General features: G+C 44.8%; 1 protein-coding gene across 1 annotated transcript; it reads right to left on the reverse strand.

Annotated features, from left to right (window-relative positions):
* Window positions 1-203: 203 nt before the first annotated feature.
* On the reverse strand, window positions 204-20,400 carry igfbp2b (insulin-like growth factor binding protein 2b). The gene is made up of 4 exons (XM_063005804.1): window positions 19,897-20,400; window positions 6,081-6,232; window positions 2,278-2,418; window positions 204-843 (listed from the first exon to the last, which is right to left on the reverse strand). The coding sequence occupies exons 1-4, from the start codon at window positions 20,270-20,272 to the stop codon at window positions 685-687; spliced, it is 828 nt and encodes a 275-aa protein (XP_062861874.1). The 5' UTR covers window positions 20,273-20,400; the 3' UTR covers window positions 204-684.
* Window positions 20,401-23,202: the final 2,802 nt, after the last annotated feature.

Here is a 23,202-nt window from a genome sequence, read left to right on the forward strand (position 1 = left end):
GATCCACTCATACCAGCACAACACACACTAACACACCACCACCATGTCAGTGTCACTGCAGTGCTGAGAATCATCCACCACCTAAATAATACCTGCTCTGTGGTGGTCCTGTGGGGGTCCTGACCACTGACGAACAGGCTAAAAAAAAGTGTGTAGAGTATATATAAGTATAAATATAAGATATAATATTAGTAGAGACGCTGTGGTTTTAAGAAAACAGTTTTTTTAACCTTTATTTTTGTGATCATCTCAACTGTTTGGTAAAGGCGCATTAAACAACACTGTGTGCACTCACTAGTACAAAAATATTCATGTTTGTCGTTGGTTTAGTCCCAAGAAACTAAGTAATGCAAAGAAATGATATTTTAAACATTATTTAAAAAAATGGTGAAACTTTTATAGGGTTCAGCCAAAGAATCGTACAAGTTTATGGCTATTTGTACCACATCTGCATTAAAATCATGTGATGTGTGTTTAGTGAGCACTAATAATGCAATAATGCTTTTATAGGATTACAGTTTGGGGTCACTGGACCTTAAAGCGTTAATATTCCGGGTACGATAGCAGGTCGTATCACCGTATTATACAGCGTTTGTCATGTCTTATAACATATTGTCATGTTTTTCAGCCTCTGTGTCCCAGCAGCCTCGTCTCCCGTGGTCCCGTCGCCCCGCTCGTCCACGCTCATGCGTACAGGCTGGCGGGGGGCTGGAGCTCGGGCCCGCCGAAGTACTGGCTGCAGTTGGGGTCGCCCCTCACCCTGACGGAGGAAGGAATCTGGACACCGGTGTGGGGGTTCACACACCAGCACTCGCCCCTCTGGCCGTGGGTGGACATGTGGCACTGGAACACAAGACAGGACGGAAGAAAGGATGAGTTTCGGGAAAGGATTCGGGAGGGGGGCGTGTACAGGGTACACAAAGTACAGTTTTTAGAAAGGAGACGTGGAAGGTGGAGCGAGTCCGGATCTTGGCAGCGAATGTACCCGCCTGATTGGTCACAGCGTGATATCGGGACCCCCCCACTGAGCGCTCCTAAAACGGGGTCATAATTGAACCGGACACAGCTTACACTGAGACCCCGAGACCACAAAACAACAAGCAATAATAGACGTTCCTATTTTGTTTCCCTTTTGTGAAAAAGAACAAAGCCTGACAGTTACATTCATCACAAAGGGAACACGATGCTTTATTTTTAAGGCCTGGGAAACAGATCTTCCAAAAATCACATCAAAACCGCGACCATTCAGCTCCGCTCGGGTACTCCTGCCCCAGGTTTTACCTCCCTCGCGTAGTTCTACGTGCCCCAACCTTAAAAGATTGTGCGTATCTTTGTTTTGGCTCTAAAAATAACTGGAACTCTGTCAAGGACATGCGAGAGACCGAGAGGAAAACAGCCCGGACGAAAAAACCCAAAACGATATATAAACTCTGCACAGACTGCAGACAGTCGGTAAGCAAACATGTTTATGGCCTTTTAACTCCCGACCGAGACGCTGGCACCTCGACGCAAACGGAACAGCCCTACTTCCGAAATCTTGGGAGCTGGTTTCTCGAACAGACCTAACCTCCGCGTCATTTCAGAGCATTCCGCGCCAGCGAGAGGTTGTGATTGATACACGCTACGATCAGATTGCAAGATTGATAACTGTGTGGTTTGCACGTGCCTCTGATTTATATTAAATGGCATTATTACTCATTCATTATTACTGCTCATAAGTTCCTCCACTAATCACATTCCTCACTCGCTGTTTTACTACAATAAGTCACGCTAAGTTTTGTGCACCCGCCGTCACACTTTATAGGAAATAACGGCACAAATAACGCTTCTTATGTGAATGCGCCGGTGCTGAAGGGAATACGGTATTCCAACATCGAGCATCTCCACCATTAAGAAGCGTCAGGAAACAATAAAGAAGTAAAACTAAAGTGCAGCTTTTATTGTATTGTTATTGATGTGTAACTGTTAGTAATTGTATTTCAGTGTGTTTATATTATATTTGTGTTATTTTCAGCGTTTAAGTGTCAAAAACAACCTCATTATTTTACATTAGACTAAAATATCTGCAGCTCCACGGGACCATGGACGCATTAACAGGTTTCCCAAACATCCTTATGGGAAGAAATACCTCGAAACTCAACGTCTTTAAAACTCGACGCCACTCCCAGAACCGAATGACGTCCAGTTTCAAGGTACCGCTGTATTATTAGATAGCATGTGACCAGATGCATGCAATGCGTGTGTAATGCGTGTATAATGCGTGTGCGGTACAGTTACCTGCTTTATATTATACTGTCCTCTGTTGTCACAGTTGGGGAAGTTCAGGTCGTACAGGTTCTCCAGAGGTCCTTTATTATCAAGGAAAGTCATTCTGGAGATCTCATCCAGCACCTTATCCAGCTCCTGCTGACACTGACTCTGTTCAGCCAAAACACACACACACGCGCACACACACACACACGCACACACACACACGTGCACACACACACACACACACGCACACAAACACACACACACACACACACACACACACACACACACACACACACACACCAGAACGAAAGAACCAGTTCAGCAGACTCGTTAAAGCTTTTCTGGGCTAAACTTTCACTTTATTTCCTACTGTGAGGAAAAGCAGCTGCATCAGAGTTTCTCTCTCTCACACTCTCACTCTCACACACACACTCACACACACACTCACACACACACACTCTCTCACACACTCTTACACACTCTCACAATCTCTCACACACTCTCTCACACTCTCTCACACTCTCTTACAATCTCTCACACTCTCACTAACTCACACTCACACACACTCACACACTCTCTCTCACACTCTTACACACTCACACTCTCACATACTCTTACACTATCTTTTTTTCTCTCTCTTTGTCTCTTTCTCTCTTTATCTGTCTCTCTCTCTCTATCTCTTTTAGCTCTCACTCTCTCTCTCTTTTAAGACAAGTCTGCAGGACAAACGGGACAAAATAACAGAAACGTTTCATCTCCTTGGTGCCAAAACGTCTTTTTATTTTCTATTTTAATTTCTTTATGCCTTTTCTCCTGATTTTAGCGTAGTCAATTATTCTTCCACTGCTGGAGACCCCATGGCGTACGAGGAGGGTATATTCTCCTGATGCGCCCTTCCTCCGATACATGCAGTCACTCGACCCCTTCTTATTCGCCTGTACTTCGGTGGATTCGCACACAGAGAGACATGCACCGATCGCCACACTCCTCTACTTCTGTACAGGCGCCTTGGGCTACTAACCAGGTAGAGTACGATGCACTGCTTCTGTTGCCTGGGTGGTGTAAAAATTATGGACAAAATGTGGGTCGCTTCAAACAAAGTAAAAAAAAAAACCTGGCCTATTCGAGCACGTTCTGATAATTCTAAATAATAATCCGTCTTTTTGCTCCGGCATTTCTTCTTCACCAGGCACAATACAGAACGTTAAACAGAGGGGAAACGTTGACCAATAGGGTCTAAACACAATTTTAGAAAACGGAGCCGTAAACTACAAATCTAAACCCTCGTGTAGTCTCTTCTAAACATTCTGTAAACTCGTCGTGTCCTAAGAGTCATAAATAAGGTCCTACATAGTTGATAATGTGATAATCGCATCCATTTGCACTACGACGCGTCCTAGCAATCCTACGGCAATTCAGTTAGCGATCGCTTAGTCAAAACGTCCAAGATGTGGAAGTGTAAAGCGGCTAAGAGTTTTAGGTTTAAGGTTTGTTAACTTTGTTTATTTTTCTTCCCATATTTCTTTCTGTTTCTATTTTGTCTGAGAAATAGAACTATATAAAATAATATTACATCATAATCTAGATTATTACATGACAATTTACCCTGTTTAGAATGTAATTTTCTTTCTAAAAATATAGCATTCTGATTCACTATTCTTATTAATTGGGTAACTGAGTTTGGCAAACTAACAACCAATTCTGTGGACGCTGAGGGGGGTCGGAACATGAAGGCTCGCACCGTCGCTGGATGTTCTAGGTTTACATTCGACTATTAAGGGAGCTGTGCTGTGTATCGTAGCTTCTATTTATTCTATCGTTTAATTTATACAGTGAAATGTGGCTCTTTCCTTTAAGAATCTGTGAAATCTGTGATTTTTGATAAACAAGATCTGTGAAATGACCCTGCCTTTACTTTAAAACCACTAAAATAAAGCAGCATTATCGAATTTTAAAACCTAAACTTATTTTGGATAAAGAATCAACCCGTCATTCAGGTTAAAATTTCAGGTTGAAATAAGATGGAGGGGATGGTATCGGCTGATAATCGTATCGGTGGGTCATTTTGACGAGGGTTAACGACCGTGAGATCAGAACCCGACCGGCCGCCGCCGGAGCTCTAAAATAAACACAAATAAAAGTATTACGCAAGAACCTGCTCAAACAACCTGACCAAGGCCGCAGGAGGGGAGGTAGCAGAATGGACGTGTTGTTTCGGGATGAAGTCACGCAGCAGCGCTCAGCCGGCCGGAGGTTTTAAAGGTTTCCAGGGAAAGTTAATTAACTGGCTGCAGATAAACGCGATGGCCAAACGAGATATGGAAGAGGGGCAGAAATGCCAGCGTGATAAGGGCCGGATCGTGGCATTTCAGCAAGGATGCCAAGCGTTTGTTCTCTCCTGGTAATACGTCCGACGCGCTCTGCTGTCATCTGTCATACACCGATCAGCCATAACATTAAAACCACCTCCTTGTTTCTACACTCACTGTCAATTTTATCAGCTCCACTTACCATATAGAAGCACTTTGTAGTTCTACAATTACTGACTGTAGTCCATCTGTTTCTCTACATATCTTTTTAACCTGCTTTCACCCTGTTCTTCAATGGTCAGGACCCCCACAGGACCACCACAGAGCAGGTATTATTTAGGTGGTGGAGTTTTTAAATACCGTGTCCACTCACTGTCCACTCTATTAGACACTCCTACCTAGTCGGTCCACCTTGTAGATGTAAAGTCAGAGACGATCGCTCATCTATTGCTGCTGTTTGAGTCGCTCATCTTCTAGACATTCATTCAGTAGTCTTATTTTACATGAGACTAAAATATAAGCAGTTCGGCGCCCAGGTGGCGCAGGTTGATATTCCGCTAGCACACCAGCGCCAAGATTCTGAACTCCTCGGTGCGGATTCTGAACTCCTCGGTTCGAAACTTGGCGTTGCCACCGGTCGGCTGGGCGCCATCTAGCGGGCATAATTGGCAGTGCCTGCAGGGAGGGATGAGCGGACTATGTGGGTGGGGTCTTCAAACGCTGTGTAAGGACCCTGATTGGCAGATAGAGGCGCCTGTGCAGAATGCATGGGTGGAAAAGGGTTCCGTTAAGGGCTGTGCGCGGGTCGGAGGAGGCGTGAGCAGCAATATACCCACCTCGACCGCAATCAGGGATCCACCAGCAGCGGAAGACAAACTGACTACGATAAATTGGGAGAAAATGGGAGAAAAACGCATAAAAAATATCATATTATATACAGTAAATATATATGTATTTATATATATATATATATATATGCAGTACCACGGGACCATGGACGCATTAACAGGTTTCCCAAACATCCTTATGGGAAAAATACCTCGAAAATCAACATCTTTAAAACTCGACGCCACTCCCAGAACCGACTGAGGTTCAGTTTCAAGGTACCGCTGTATTTCCAACCTGCTGGACGGATTGGTAAGCTGGGGTGTCACCCAAAACTAGCTGGAACTTTTCCGTACACTTCTGTGCTCCAGTCAGACGCGGTTTTACTCGTTTACAATGAAAGAACGGCGGTGAAACGGACAGAGACTTGAACTCAACCCCATGGGATGAATGGGATTGCTGACTGTGAGCCAGGCCTGTCCTCACAAACGCCCCTGACCCAGGAAAAGCTCCTCACTGCTGTGGAAAGTGGAAACTGTTATAGCCGTAAAAGGGGCGGCGAATCCTATAAACTATGACTTAAAATGAGACGTCCAATCAGCTACAAGGTGAGTGGGTGGGTTGGTCAGTGTGATAACCAGAAGATGGCGCTGCTGTAATAAATCAGCCAAGGATCGGCGCAAGGAGGATCACCTGTTTGGGTCGTGGGACCTTGGGCTCCTCCACACGATTCATCATCCTGGCTTTCTGCTCGTTCTGGTAATGCTTTGCCATGGTCTCCTTCATCTGCCAGACGTCCTTGTTTGGCCTCTTCTGTGGCGGAGGTCTCGTCCCGAACGGCTCTCCTGAAAGAGGTAAAATAAATAAATAAAATAAAATCAGGCTTGTATTACATCGCATTTACTATTAATAAAGTAAAACTGTGTTTCCACCGACTCCGTTCCAGTTCACACACTTGATTTTGAACCGGTTCTGCGTGTTTCCACCGAAATAAAGAGGTTCCAGAGAGAGAACTAGGTTCAAATCTGGCACCACAGAATACTGTGTTTTTCAGCGCCAACCGTGACGTCATCTGTGGGCGTGTCAGGTTGTAGAGGTTTGAGAAGCTGCTAAACCACGTTTGTGCTTCACTTCCATCTTTTAAAGTTCATCTGATTAAATTTTGATCCAGTTTGCTGCTGATATTTTTAAAGCGCCTCAAATGAGATGAACTGTTTGATATGAAGAGGTAAAAGTTACCTGGACAGAATAAACCGCTTAACGTAAAAAGTGCAACATGGCTTATTGTACTAAAACACTGAGTGATGAATTTGGGCAGTACAGAGCGCTTATAACCAGTACAGAGACACTTATAACCAGTACAGAGCGCTTATAACCAGTACAGAGCGCTTATAACCAGTACAGAGCACTTATAACCAGTACAGATAACTTATAACCAGTACAGAGCGCTTATAACCAGTACAGAGTGCTTATAACCAGTACAGAGACACTTATAACCAGTACAGAGCTCTTATAACCAGTACAGAGCGCTTATAACCAGTAAAGAGACACTTATAACCAGTACAGAGCGCTTATAACCAGTACAGAGCTCTTATAACCAGTACAGAGCGCTTATAACCAGTACAGATACACTTATAACTAGTACAGAGCTCTTATAACCAGTACAGAGCACTTATAACCAGTACAGAGCGCTTATAACCAGTACAGACACTTATAACCAGTACAGAGCGCTCTTAACCAGTACAGACACTTATAACCAGTACAGAGCTCTTATAACCAGTACAGAGTGCTTATAACCAGTACAGTACAGAGCACTTATAAGCAGTATAGAGCGCTTATAACCAGTACAGAGCACTTATAGCCAGTACAGAGTGCTTATAACCTGTACAGAGACACTTATAACCAGTAATAACGTAGATAATTGTAGTTCTTGTGTGGTACTCAGTACATTCAGCCACGTTACTCTTTATTTAGTTGAAGCTTTTTGTGGATTCAGAAACTGGAGCTGCAGAGTCGCGGTGAGAGTGAAGCACAAAACGCTTCTCACGTGATGAACTAAAGAAAACAACAACTGAGACAAACACGTCACGTCTTCTTATCACCGACAGCTGATCCACGCTTTTTACATAAAAACCAACATCTGTAACAGCAGCACAAATCCCCACAGTTAATCTACACGCTCCACCATCATGTTACTCTTTACTTTCTTTATGTGATGCCCACCGTTGATGACGCAGGCTCGGTTCCCAAAAACTGGTGGAAACGCGGGTCGGTTCTCTACAAAACACCCGAACAGAACCGGTTCAAGAACCAGAACCAGAGTTCTTTTGGTGGTAAAGCGCTGTAAGGGTCTGTCTGAAAATCTGGTGATCTACACTCCAGAGAAGAGGGCGTGTCTAAATTCTAAGATTCCTTAAAATGCTCCTACTAAGGCGCCTTAATTCTGAGCGATATTCTGACCCAAGTCTTATCACTCAAAATTAAGGCGCCTCAGTAGGAGCGTTTTAAGGGATGTAAGAATTTAGACACGCCCTCTTCTCGGGAGTGTAGCGAGAGCGCTGAAAGCTTCCTTCTTCTCATTCGTTCTGGACCTCCGGTGGGTAACGTCATGTTTGGTAAATGTCACCTCCACCGTGAGGGACACCCGGTGGCTGTTTGGCTCGGCTTCTAACGTTTGGTTCCATGATCTCATAGCTCAAAGCGAACGCTCTGGAGAGGGCACCGAGACGTAGACTGGCATGACTTCAGCATCGGCTAAATCTCCGGAGCCGGAGCGTCCATTCTTCGTTGCGTCCATTCTACAGTTTCGTGCCCAGTCAGAGATCTAAGAATAGTGTTCCGAAACGTCTTCTCCAGAGGTCTCCTGGTTTCAGGAACTTGGGGTGGGCGGACCTTCGTTGCGCCCACCTGCCATTACGTAGACGTGAAAGCATCCCATCGTCTTGGTCACATTCCTGGGCAAGAACCAGCAACACCTCCCACTCGGTGTCCCTTCCTCCATGCCTCGCTCTTTCCTCTCGGTGTGTGGGCCGCGCTGGCGCTCGCCGTCGGGCCTTTTGTACGGGTTTTGATCCGCTGCACACGTGCAGAGGCCGAATGAAAGTGAACAGTGTGTGTGTGTGTGTGTGTGTGTGTGTGTGTGTGTGGAATAACATCCTGTGAGTACAGCAACTTATTCTAAGACTCCATTAGATTTTGAAGTATGACTGTGGGCACTCACGTCACTTGAAATCTGAATTCTGCAACAAAGCCTGGTTTACAGTCAGCATTCTAATGCAACCCCAAAGCAACCCCTAGAGCTGCCACTAATGACTATTTTTCTATCGATTAATCTGTTGACTATTTTTACCGATTAGTCTATTAATCTAAACGAATAATTTTCCTCCAAAAATGTCATTCAGAATCTCATTTAAGCTTCTTTTATTTTAACAACAAACTGTACAGTATAATAATATAACACAGAACTAAATGTAAACAGGGTTTATGTTCATATGATCACATTCTCAAGTGCTCCGTATTAAACAGAGTGCAGCACGTGTTTATGCTGTTCCGTACACAAAGCAACGTGCTTCACCTTATAGCAGAAATAAAATAGTTAGATGTAGCCACGTCTCATTAAGTCCAGCGTACAGTAACGACAGAATGAGCCCAGATTCTAACCTCCACATTCACTCAACACTTACTGCACATTCTAAACCTTGTAAACACAGTGGTTAGTGTTACGGTGTTACGGCGCATTCACATGAGAAGCTTTTTGTGCTTTGAGCCCCAACGCAGCAAAGTGTGCGGCGGTCTAACTGAACTCGCTAAGAAATACGCTATTCCAAGATCTCCACGATTAAGAAGCGTAATGAAACAATATAGACGTGCAGCATGGCGCTGGTGCTGCTGTGGTACCATCAAAGCTTTACACAGTGAACAAACCAGCTTTTAGTTTTGTACCAGTTTTAAGTATCACCAAACTTTGGATGATTTGGATCGTGGAAAACTTTGATCTTTTCTTTGAAAGCTCTACAATCGGTCTCTGACGGCTGCAAACGGTGTTTATTACGACGGCGCTTAATGCCGCCAACCAGTGACCGGACCAGATACGACTGAGGTCCTGCACACAGCAGGTAGTGCTGAGGGAATCGTACGAACGCTTATATGAACGGAGACGTTGTAGAAATTAAAAAGGATCATTTATAAACATAGTTTTAAAAACGATGCATCCACTAGGTCAACCAATCACGGCAGCCCTAGACAAAACACGAAGCATCACAGGCAGAAACCTGTGCACATGATAGGACTTGGTACAGTACTGATTTAAAGTAGAAGACAATTAAAAGTAAGAATTGCGGAGCTGGAGTCGGCATGATGGATACGTGAGGGAAGGAAGTTCCAGAGTCAGGGAGCCAGCCTAGAGGTGGCACGATCGCCAAACCCATGTAGGATGGATGGTGGGATGATGAGCGATCCAGTAGAGGAAGAGGAACTGGCTATGATAAATTGGGAGAATGAAAAAGGGAGAAAATCTAAAATAGAAATAAAAATAAAATAGAAAATAAATAGACTTTATTTATAATTTAAAATGATTTCATTAGTGCTAGTAAAATAACTCTAATGACTCTTTACACCCGGGCGACTACAGGTGGGTCATCACCCGCGCTTACATACCGATCTTTAGCTTTTACCTGAGGTGAGCTTTTGGCTAGAAACCTGTTCTTCTAAAAAGTGTGGCATGCAAGCACTTCCCGTTCTGTCTTATCTGTTATTATCGACGCAGAGGTGAGACAGGAGCAACGTGATGTTATAAATCAGAAACTCGCTGGAAGGAAAACTGTCGAGTCAGCACGGCTTTGAATCGTGCAGAGTCAAAAAACCAAACAAAACAAACGGCGCTGGTAGAGTTTAAAGTCTAAAACTAAACACTTAAATATTAAATTTAATAATAAACATACAGTCCTGCATTTCAGACCTGCAGCACACTCCAAAAAAAGTTGGGACGGGGGAAATTTAGGGCTAGTAATGAGGTGAAAAAACTAAATAATGATGCGATTCCAAACAGGTGATTGTGATCATGGTTTGGTACAAAAGCAGCACCAGGAAAGGCTGAGAGTCTCTGATGAGTAAAGATGATCAGAGGATCCAGTTTGTCCACAAATGTGTGAGAAAATGATTGAAATGTTTAAAAACAATGAACCTCAAAGAATGATTGGAAGGGATTTGCATGTTCTCCCTCTACAGTGCAGAATATCATTAAACCATTCAAGGAATCAGGAGGAATTTCAGTGTGTAAAGGATGAGGGTGCGAGCTTAATCTGAACGCTCGTGATCTTCCATCCCTCAGACGGCGCCGCATCAAGAACCTCCACTCAACACTAGCTGATATAACCACATGGGTGAGGGATTAGTTTATCAAACCTTTATCGAGCTCTACAATACAGAGTTACTGCACTAATGACACTTAAAAACTTTACTGTGCAAAAAAGAAGCCTTATGTTAGCCATGTCCAGAAGCGGCGTCGACTTCTCTGGGCTCGGAGGCATCTATGATGGACCATCACACAGTGGAAACATGTATTGTGGTCTGAGGAATCAGCATTCCAGGTCTTTTTTGGTAAAAAATGGACGCCGTGTGCTCCAGGGTGAGATGGGGTGACACCTTTGAGTGTATGGATGGATAGATGGATGGATGGATAGATGAAAGTCTTGGTCTGACCAGTTGCCACAAATGGATGTGAAGCCTGGACACTAATCAAACCTCATGGGTGAAGATGATCACCACTGAGCGAGTGTACGAGACGGCCAGAACAGAGTCCCGCATGTTTGACAGGACTTGTGGAAGGACACAGAAGACGAAAAAGACCAAAAATAAGCTGGACTGCATTATTAGGGGCTTCTGCTACAGGCAGCCTAGTGGGTAGTGCAGTGTGTTACCAACTAGAAGGTTGTGGGTTCAAATCCAGGCTCGGTCAAGCAGCTATTGTTGGGCTATTGGGCAAGACCCTTAACTCTTTTAGGGCAATGATAGCTCAGCAGTTAAGGTACTGTACTAGTAATCAGAAGGTTGCTGGTTACTAAGCTGCCACTGTCGGGCCCCTGAGCAAGGCCCTTAACTTTCAACTGCTGTATTGAACTGTATTCAGTCACAACTGTAAGTCACTTACGTAAAACTGTAGCCTAGTGGTTAAGGTACTGGACTAGTAATCGAAAGCTCGCTGGTTCAAGCCCCACCACTGCCAGGTTGCCACTGTTGGGCCCTTGAGCAAGGCCCTTAACCCTCAATTGCTCAGACTGTATACTGTCACAGTGCTGTAAGTCACTTTGGATAAAAGCGTCTGATAAATACCCAAAATGTAAATTACCATGAGAAAGCCAACCATCACAAAGCAATGACAGTGTAGTGACATGACATGATGTGACATAAGAAAGGAAATAAATTGGTCAGATATGCATCGGATAAGCTATTAAGGCCAGGTTTTAGATGCTATGCTATGCTACGCTCTAATGTACAGCTCACGTGTCCATCACTGTTTTTGTTATTATGCAAATTAGAACTAATTACACAGCAGTTGAATGACAGGAGGGTGGAGACACTGAACGTTCATCTAATTACAAAATCAGCTCGTTGGACTAGTTTGGGCAGTAAGTGGTTCGCGTACGCGGCACGCATTCGGGTGATTTGCATACATTTAATTTACTAATTACATCATTTGAGTAGTTTAGGGAAGGAATGTGGTTTTACTGTTAATCTACTGGACCGCTCGTCATGCAAATCTGGTCTTATAGGGACTAAGTCTGCTGTCAGGATTTTTAAATAGAACAAATACTGTATAGAATGGCATAGCATAGCATAGCATCTAAAACCTGGCCTTAATAGCTTATCTGATGCATATCTGACCAATTTATTTCCTTTTTTATGTCACGTCATGTCACTACACTGTCATTGCTTTGCGATGGTTGGCTTTCTCATGGTACATTTACATTTTCTATATGCATTTTTCTCCCTTCTTAGGATTGCGTTACGCTTCCTCTCCACCGATGCCGATCCCCGCTCTGATTGAGGAGAACGAAGCTAACCCACGCCCCCTCCGACACCTGGGCAGCAGCCGTATGCATCTTATCACCTACACTTTGACGAGTGCAGTGCAGCTCAGCGTTGTGTACAGAGAGACACACCCTGAGAGCACTCGTTTCTCATCTCTGTGCAGGCTTGATCAATCAGCCAGCAGAGGTCGTAATTGCACCAGTCAGTCATGAGAGAGAGACCCTATCCGGCTTAGTCCCACCCATATCTGAACAACAGGCCAATCGTTGTTCATGTGGCCGTTTAGCAACCTTTCGATTACTAGTCCAGTACCTTAACCACTGTACAGTTTTACGTTTATGTTTGCAGCAATTGGCGCACACTTTTATCCAAAGCGACTTACAGTTGTGACTGAATACAGTTCAAGCCATTGAAAGTTAAGGGTCTTGCTCAGGGGTCCAACAGTGGCAACTTAGTAACCAGCTTCCAAAACAAGCATTTTATTGTATTGTACACGAGTATCTGTATATATGACAAATAATTTCCTCAATGAGTGAGATGAATTGGAACTATGCAATGCAAAAAAAAAGTAGAACGTAATAGAAGTGTAGGGCTTCTTTCTTTCTTTTTATTCTGCTGCCACCTACAGTATTTACTGTTAAAGAGGTTTAACATTTCTGGCAAAATGAAGGAAAGCGGATCCTAAATGCACCCGTCACGTTTAGGAACACACACGGCGTGTTACCAGCGCCCGTGTTAACAAAAGGGCGTGTCTGCAGTACACAGTCTCCCCGGAGCACCGAGTCCTGCCGTCAGCTCGTCTCTCAGCATGAGGTTAAAGACCGCCGGGCGTCACTTCATCACGTCTGCATTAAAAACAGAGCTTCGTCTTTATTATTCTGTTCAGGGTCAGGTGAAAGCGTTTGGGTAAAACGGATGGGCGTGTATGTCCTTCGCTCCGCTCTGCCGCGCCCGACACCCTCGACTCGCCCGAGGGTCGAGCCGGCCATACGGAGCCTCGGCGGGGTCGCAGGTGCCGACACGCAGCCGCCACCCGAGGCATCCCCACTCTAATTAGGCTCGGTGGGGGTGCTGGACAGGGAGGGAAGGGAAAAATAGGACAGGTCCCGGCACATCGCGCTCCCTCGGGCCTCTGGAGACGAGCCGAGTCTGTACGGCACAGGGGAGGGAGTCAAATACAAACACAACGTACGTATTAGAAGGTGAGGTTAAAGCTACGCTAAGGTAAAGCCATATTTGGAAAGCCAGAAGTATGTCCCAGTTCATCCCAGAGCTGTTGAGTGTCTGTGACGCTGGAGCTTTTCTTCATGTCTTTATAGAGCTCACTTAGGACCTTCCCTAAAGTCTTGTGCAAAGTTGGAAGCATACGATTCCCTTTATATCACTGCTTTATTACAGCTGTTAGGCTGGCTGAAACACATCAATTCAATAATTAGAAGGGGCGTCCCAATACTTTTGTCTGTGGGAGGGAAGGCCGTAGGGGTTCCTCATAACTGCTGCAGTAACGACCTCTGCTGGCTGACTGATGGCGCTGCACAGAGATGGGGAATAATGGAGATCAGTGCGTGACTCTCCGTGCACGATACAGATCTCCGTATGAACCCTCCTGATTCTGCACACATTTTGGAGTGGGCGCGTGTTAGTTATTGATGTGTTTAATCATTGTTCCAGTGTGCCATGGACGCTCAGGTGGCACAACGGTGTAATTTACGATCTACAGACACCACTGGCAACGCGGGAGTTACCTCATTTACTGTCCGGTCAAGGCATCAGCAGTGGAGGAATCCAGAGAGCATAACGTGATCCTCTGTGTGTGTGTGTGTGTGTGTGTGTGTGTGTTAATGTTCTCTGAAGGAATCCAGACACGTCTGGTAAAAAGAAGCAGCCAGCGGCTCACGTGTTGAAGGAGGCATGTGCTGGCACGCGCTCTGCTTCCATCCGTGTGGGTGTTGTGCACGCGGCAAAGGTTGCAGGTGCAATTTAGAATGGGATGTGTCCAAATTGTAGACTTCTAGTGTGTGTGTGTGTGTGTGTGTGTGTGTGTTCATGTGAAAGAAACGTTTACCTTAACTGCTACTTGCTTTCTAAACGCAAACCATGAAACACTTTTACGTCATCCTACACTCCTGAGAAGAGGGCATGTCTAAATTCCTTGATCCCTTAAAATGCTCCTACTGACCACTATTTTTTAATTTTACACCCTTTAAGTGTTGCTTTGGCAGCATGTTTTGTGTCACAGCCCTGGTAAACCCTGCTAACTCCGATAAAGTTCTCTGTGTTGCGCAACATTCATTTTTTGATATGTCAGTACTGCTTAGAACTAACACGATGCTACCGCCACCATATTTTACAGTGCAGATGTGAAATGAGTGGAACCCATGAGTGATCAGCCATAACATTAAAACCACCTCCTTGTTTCTACACTCACTGTCCATTTTATCAGCTCCACTTACCATATAGAAGCACTTTGTAGTTCTACAATTACTGACTGTAGTCCATCTGTTTCTCTACATGCTTTGTTACCCCCTTTCATGCTGTTCTTCAATGGTCAGGACCCCCACAGGACCACCACAGAGCAGGTATTATTTAGGTGGTGGATGATTCTCATCACTGCAGTGACACTGACATGGTGGTGGTGTGTTAGTGTGTGTTGTGCTGGTATGAGTGGATCAGACACAGCAGCGCTGCTGGAGTTTTTAAACACCTCACTGTCACTGCTGGACTGAGAATAGTCCACCAACCAAATATATCCAGCCAACAGCGCCCCGTGGGCAGCGTCCTGTGACCACTGATGGACAGTGAGTGGACACGGTATTTAAAAACTCCAGCAGCGCTGCTGTGTCTGATCCACTCCTACCAGCACAACACACACTAACACACCACCACCATGTCAGTGTCACTGCAGAGCTAAGAATCATCCACCACCTAAATAATACCTGCTCTGTGGTGGTCTTGTGGGGGTCCTGACTATTGAAGAACAGGGTGAAATGAGCTAACAAAGCATGTAGAGAAACAGATGGACTACAGTCAGTAATTGTAGAACTACAAAGTTCTTCTATATGGTAAGTGGAGCACGTCTTTGTACTGCTACTTTCATTAGCAATCTAACAGCATCCCTCTGATACAGATCTATATTCATAATTCATATTTATTTTAAGATCAATGCCAAGCGTCTGCAGTAGTCGTCTGCAAAATCACCGTCAAACCTTCAAAGCTCGTTCATGCGACAGTGAGGCTGAGGCTTTGGTTAAAGACGACATAAAAAAAGAAGATGACCTTTTTTGAGAGCTAAAATCTGCACAAAAGTTCATCTTTACATTAATTACAGAAATCCAGGTTAAACTTTAATGTTTCTTGATCCGTCCCGGTGAAAACTCGGCTTTATTTCATCGCTGGCCGGGTGCAACAGCAACTCTGAGTCACCGGGTCTAACGGGGCCAGATTATTTACCCCTGATGGTTTGGCGATTTCGGGTTTTTGGAATTTCTGGGCATTAAATACACAGAGCCAGTCTAGCCAGGAAGTCCAGCGTGTTAATTGTTGCCAAGCTGTATTAGCCTTTCTGCCGCTTTGATTCTTTGCAAATTTAGTGGCACGTTACGATAATGGGAGCCAATTTGTCTTAAAGTAAAAGACTCTGGTAAACGTTCGATGTTGTGATGATAGAAAGACATTTCCTGCCTATTTTCTGATCTGCCAGGCAATTAAAAGTAGAAAATTAATAAAAAGAGCCCCAATAAAGGTTAAACAAGTGACCGGTCATTTAATGGTGGAAGGAAAAGCTTCCTGGTCAGACCGGTGCTTGCTTTAATACTTGCTTTAAAGACCAAATACGTTTGCCAAAAAAAATGCGGGTTTACTATATGAACACAAAAAGTGTTCATATATGGACAAAAGTATTGGGACACCTATAGGAGCTTTTATGACATCCCAATCTAAATCCATAGGTATCAAGATGGAGTTGCCCCCCCCCCCCCCCCCATGCAGCTATAACAGCTTCCACTCCTCTGAGAGGCTTTCTACAAGATTTTCCCAGGCACCTTTATGGATGATTAGGAAGGAATGATTTCTAATGATGGGGAGATCAATAACGAATAATGGAGATCAATGGGTGACTCTCCATGCGAAGAAGCGATTGGCTAGTGCACACATATCAGAGGGGGCGTTAGTTATAGCCCTTCTTGGTCAGGAGTGGAGGACTGCAGCAGCAGAGGTGGGGTAATTTGATACAACTAGATTGGGAGGAAATTGGGGGGAAATGCATTCATTTTATTAGGTACACCAACGTAATATATACAGTCAATGATTGTTTCATAAGCTAACATACCGTACAGATGAATTTTGTAGGTATAGGTATTCAATTACTGGCTGTAGTTCGTTTGTTGCTATGCACATTTTGTCACCCCCCTGTACCGCAATGGCAGTAATATCATGACAAGGTAATGTGTTGTACTTGTAAAGTGTAGCAAGTACAGCAGTGTTGTTGGGATTTTAAACAGACACAAAGACTTAAATCCAATTATTCCTTACAATAAAAAAATGCCAATATTATGTCTTTCCAATTCAAGCAATTCTACTTGTAATTGCATTTGTACTTGCAACAATGGTGCATTTTCCAATAGAAATGCAGGGGTGCCAATAAGTGTAGCATGATGCTGCCACCACCATGTTTTACAGTAGCAGGCAATGTTTAAGCTGCGCGATTTGCAGTGCCTTCTCATCTTGCATTCACATGATGTAAACAAACTCCAACTCATCAGCAAACACGTCCAGAAGGTAATTAAAGCACACAGGATGCCAACGTGTGCAAAAAAAACACTCCCTACACCATTACACCACCAACAGCAGGTTAAACCGTTGACCGGTCCATGGATTAATGCTGTTAATGCCACATTCTGACCTTATCATGGGCATGGAAGAGCAGAAATTAAGATTTATTAGACTTGGCACCATTTTCCATTCTTTGATTGGCCAGTTTTAGGTGGCAGTGCCCACTGTACCCTGGGATGCTCGTTGCCGGCTCATAAGATTCAAAGTGTGCATTCTGAGACGCTCATTAATCATCTGGGGACCAAAAACGCCAACTAATCCAGCTTTAGAAGTCAAATTCTTTGTGTTTTGTTTTTTACGCTTGTCTACTATCTGGACTTCAGACTTTGGGTTCTATTCTTCGTTTGGCCCAAAAAACATGACGTCCGTTAGTCCCATAAACAATCTAAACGGTCACCTCGTATCATCACAGCGCTTGTTTACACTGCACATCAGTCCATCACAAGCATCAAAGTTCAGTACCAGCATTCGGTCTTATGTAAAAGTGTGGATCGTAGGTCTGAGTCTGTTATTATTGGCTCCTGTCAGCATGGTGCCAACACCATTGTGCCCCAAAGCTCTTTTTTATAAACACGTTGAACATACTCACTTGGTTAGATGAACGTTAAGGGGCCCGACCCTCACCAAACAAAGACTGCTATGACCCCTCAGAACAGGTACAGGAAAATGTTTGGAATGTATTTGGGGACCAAAGATCATTGATTTTTAACTTGTATAAATGTGCACAAGTGTCGTTTATTTGTAAATCGGCTTGTCAGTGAATTTAACCGTTTTCGGTATGCAGAGGGAGACGCTAGCGCGCTGTGCCACCTCATCCCATTGGTTTGAATGGCATGAGGCTAACTGCTATCTGATGGAATCGCTGTCTAAGTAGTGCGTTCGAAATAACCTGACATATAAGTCGATTCTCTCTACTAAGGCAGCTGCCTATGTAGGCAGTAAAACAGCAAGACAGTAAGACAGTGTAAACAAGCAGTGTGGTGACACGAGGTGACCGTCCAGACTGTTTATGGGACTAACGAACGTCATGTTCTTTAGGCCAAATGAAGAATAGAACCTAAAGTCTGGAGTCCAAAAGCCATGTCATAAAATACAAAGAATTTTACTTATAAAGCTGAATTAGTCTGCGTTTTTGGTCCCCAAATGATTAATGAGCATCTCAGGATGCACACTTTGAATCTTATGAGCCAAGAACAAGCATCCCAGGGTACAGTGGGCACTGCCACCTAAAACTGGCCAATTAAAGAATGGAAAATGGTGCCAAGTCTAATAAATCTTAATATCTGCTCCTCCATGCCCATGATAAGGTCAGAATGTGGTATTAACAGCATGAATCCATGGACCGGTCAACGGTTTATGCTGCTGTTGGTGGTGTAAATGGTGTTCTGTAAGGGTCATAGCAGTTTTTGGTGAACGTCGGTCCCCTTAACATTTGTCTAACCAAGTGAGTATGTTTAACGTGTTTTTAACATATATATTCTACATATATAAAATACATATACACAACTGGTGAGACCCCTAACGTAGAAATGCATCTGACTATGACTATTTGTCATTTCGGTCTAGTTTAATTCTATTCATACCATCTGAATGTTGAAATCAGCTGCGTGGGACTCCTCCGGGGTTCCCAAAATACCCTGCCAAAAAAATATATTCATATATGCTCCAAATTTCCCCCTTAAAATGTTAATTAAAAATGATTAAAAAAAATGATATATTTCACTCAGTAGCTTTGCATAATGATAGGATCCGCCAGTGTTCCCAGTTGTTGATACAGTATGTTTCATAATGGCAGGACCCCCTCCCCAATGACTTTGCTCCCCCCCAACAGCCCTAAGGTGCAAATAATTCTAATAAACAATAGAATTAATACAAACATGCACTTTGTAAACTCTACATGATAAATAAATGACATATTTCGTATTTCACTTATTAACTTGTGCCAGTGTTCCCAGTTGTTGATACAGTATGTTTCATAATGGGAGGCCCCCCTCCCCTATAAATTTGAATCCCCAAACAGCCCTAACTTCCAAATAATTCTAAAACGCAATAGAATTAATACAAACGTGCACTTTATAAACTCTACATGATAAATAAATGCCATATTTCATATTTCCCTTATTAACTTGTGCCAGTGTTTCCAGTTGTTGATACAGTATGTTTCATAATGGGAGGACCCCCCTCCCCAATGACTTTGCCCCCCTCCAACAGCCCTAATGTCCAAATAATTAAAAAAAACAATAGAATTAACACCAAACACATGCACATGCACATAACACACATATATATACACACACATTGCATGTTCTTGGACTGTGGGAGGAAACCGGAGCTCCTGGAGGAAACCCACGCGGACACAGGGAGAACATGCAAACTCCACACAGAAAGTAACCGAACCCCAGGACCCCAGAACCCAGGACCTTCTTGCTGTGAGGCGACAGTGCTACCCACCTCTACAAACAGAGTGCGAATTAAAAAGTGACATTGTACAGTGCAGAAGGGGGGGCAACTTTATATATTTGCTACAGGGGGGGGGGGGGGGGGGGGGGTCTAAGTATTAATAAGAAGGGTAACCCAGGGCAACCCCCCCTCCCTCGTAATTCGAACCATGCCTACAAATACACGCTACGCATGATGCACAGCAACTCACCGTAGTCGGGTTCGATCTCTCGCTCCTCGAACGCGTCCGTGCTGTCCGTCCTGACCTCGCAGGTCCCGTGCCCTCTGACCAGCTGGTCCAGGGGCATGTCGAGGTCCCGGTTGGGCGCACAGCGCAGGCCGGTAGCGCAGCGCGCCGTGTACACACCGCAGAACTCACCCAGCTTCCGCGCGCACACCGGGCAGCAGCCGCAGCCCGGTTCCCGCACGAGCTCCGCGCACGAGTCCGACTCCGGTGGTTTGGGGCATGCAGCCTGCTGCTCCGCCGTGCAGCCCGGGCAGCGGAACACCACCACCTCCGCTCCGGAGCAGGAGAGCATCAGCGCCAAGGAGGCCAACAACAAAGCGCGCCCGAACCGCCGCCACATCGCGGTGTAGTCCGAGAGAAATAACGGTAACCGAGCCCGCCAACTTCTCCAGGTAGAGAGACGCTCGGTCAGGGCAGCGGCGGCGCACAGGTGAGGTGTGTCGGCTGTCTCTACCGGGTCCTAAGTCCTGTCATGTTCCCACCCAGACAGACTGCACAAGGCAGCGCAAATACCGAAAGCACTTTGAGCCCTGCCACACACACACACACACACACACACACACACACACGTGACAATGTTTTGCAGCAAAACCCAAATAGCTTTACAAGCTGCACTCCAGTCACTCCAACAATTATGTGCTCTCAGATATTTATAACACAGCTGGAACAGCAGCGCCTGGAACAGCAGTTTTCCTTCCAAAAGTTGATATCCGGGCTGTTGATATGTTTCATAATGGGAGGACCCCCCCCCCCCCCCCCCATCAATCCCCGTAATGAAGCCCTAATGTCCAAATAATTCTAAAAAGCAATAAAATTAACACAAACGTGCATTTTATAAACTCTACATGATAAGTAAATGATATATTTTATATTTCACTCATTAACTTGTGCCAGTGTTCCCAGTTGTTGATATGTTTCATAATGGGAGGACCCCACCTTCCCCACCCCAAACAGTCCTAACTTCCAAATAATTCTAAAAAGCAATAGAATTAACACCAAACACGTGCACTTTATAAACTGGAACAGCAGCGCCTGGAGACAGTTTTCCTTCCAAAAGTTGATCCGGGCGACACAGTGGCTCTGTGGGTAGCACTGTCGCCTCACAGCAGGAAGGTCCTGGGTTCGATCCCCAGGCGGAACGGTTCGAGTCCTTTCTGTTTGGAGTTTGCATGGGTTTCCTCCGGGAGCTCCGGTTTCCTCCCACAGTCCAAAAATGTAGGTCAGGTTAATTGGAGACACTGAATTGCCCTATAGGTGAATGTGTGTGTGTGTGTGTCTGCCCTGTGATGGACTGGCGCCCCGTCCAGGGTGTTACTGGCAGAAGCAACAGGGTTATGAGCTAAAATATCTCGGTACTTAGTACAATTCATACTGCCATTAATCTTCACAAGACCTCTGGACAACCAGGAGAGCTACTGGAAGCTGAGATCAAACACAAACATTTTCCATTACGGTGCTTGTTTTGGGTTTTAAGGTATTTTTAAGGTATTTAAATTAAAGGAGTTGCCAACACCGTTTTAAATAATGTACCCAAAACATTTCTTATTAAAATGACTTTTGACCTGTAGGAACCGCCTGTAACCAGACATTCAGACCGGCAGCGATTTTTCGCCTGTTGTCGCCCGGATAGCTGATCGTTCATCAATCTGTGTTCACACCGGAAGCGTCATCATCGCCTGTGAGTGTTTGGTTGCCCTGGTTTAACTGATGCGATGGCAGTTCAGCAAACTTTACTGACTCGTATCTACAAAGAAATCAGACATGTTCATGCTTAAAATAAAAATCCTGGAGAGAAATCGCTCGTCTATAAATTATAAATGTCATTGCTGTGTAGTCCATCACTGACTGTAAAACTGTGTTTGTTCTTTGTGATTGCTGCGTCTGTTTGCGGAAGTTTCTCTTCCTTCTCTAGTAGGAAGCAAAAACGGAGCATAACGTTTCACGGTCGCCGACTGCGCCCGCTTTCCATCGCTAACCTTCAGTCCACCGGAAATCGCAGCTCTGAATAAAAATGAATGACAGACGGTCGCTTTGTCGAGTTGTATCATTACTTCTGTTCCGATACTCATACCTAAGTTTCCTTTAATCTTTTAAAAAGATGCAGAAGGTGGATTGGCTGCTTTGGCTTGCCCTCAGGATTGAGTATGTGAGTAGACTGGTAGTAATAAAATAGCCGGTGTTCCTGGCACCGAACTGGTGCCAGCACTGATTCATTTAAAGCCCAAACCATGAGGAAGTGAAGCTTCAGAGCGACGTGATCGTACTGTTTTCCACCGTTAACAAGCTTCCTGCTGGTGACCCACCGGTAACATCTGGACCGCTCAGCAGAGGCCATGTGGTGGAGTTAGAGCCAACGCCTGGACCGTATCAGCGCCGGACTGTGTATGATGTAATGTCTGACAGGACACTTCCTCATCCTGACATTTACAGCTCACCTCATGGCACCTCGTGGAAAATGAAATATTCTGAATATTCCGCTAGAGCACCAGCACTGGGATTCTGGACTCTCTGAGTTCTAATCTCAGCTCTGCTACCAGTCGGCTGGTCGCCCCCTAGTAGGCACAATCGGCAGTGCAGATGGTGCAACAGACAAAATCGGCCACTAGTCTGCCGGGTGGGAAAAGATGGGACTAAAACGTGGGCGTGTAAGGACCATGGTTAGTAGCCCGATGCGCCTGTACAGAAGTGGAGGAACGTGGAGATCAGCACGTGACTCTTCATGCGCGAGATCGACCTCACACACCGCTCCACCGAAGTACGGGGGGATAAGAAGGGGTTGGTGGAGTGCGTACATGTCGAAGGGAGGGCGTATCAGGAGAATATACCCTCCTCGTACACCATCGGGGTCTCCAGCAGAGGAAGAGGAACTGGCTACGACTAAACTGGGTGAAAATAGTAAAAAACGGTTGTTTACTCATTTTGGAATAAATTTTTTGTCAACGTTGATTGTTAAATAGGAAGTTTAGTAATGTGTATCTGAGGGTCTGTGCATCACAGTTCATTTATTTGATGCGTAATAGAATCGTGGCACCTATAGTTGCAAACGTAGCTACTAACTGTTACCCACAATGCATTTCATCTGCAGTGAAATTAACGCAATGCAGGAAACTTCTCGTATCTTGGAACTTGGATCATTTATGGAGGGGAAAAACCCTCTCCCAGACCAACTTGTCAAGTCTGGCGTGTGTTCATAACAAAACGTAGTTTGGGAGACCAGACAGACTCGTCTGCGATTCGTCCCAGTGAAAGATGGGGTCACGTGTGACCCCC

Source organism: Trichomycterus rosablanca, chromosome 12 (genome assembly GCF_030014385.1).
Source record: "Trichomycterus rosablanca isolate fTriRos1 chromosome 12, fTriRos1.hap1, whole genome shotgun sequence".
Classification (NCBI taxonomy): domain Eukaryota; kingdom Metazoa; phylum Chordata; class Actinopteri; order Siluriformes; family Trichomycteridae; genus Trichomycterus; species Trichomycterus rosablanca.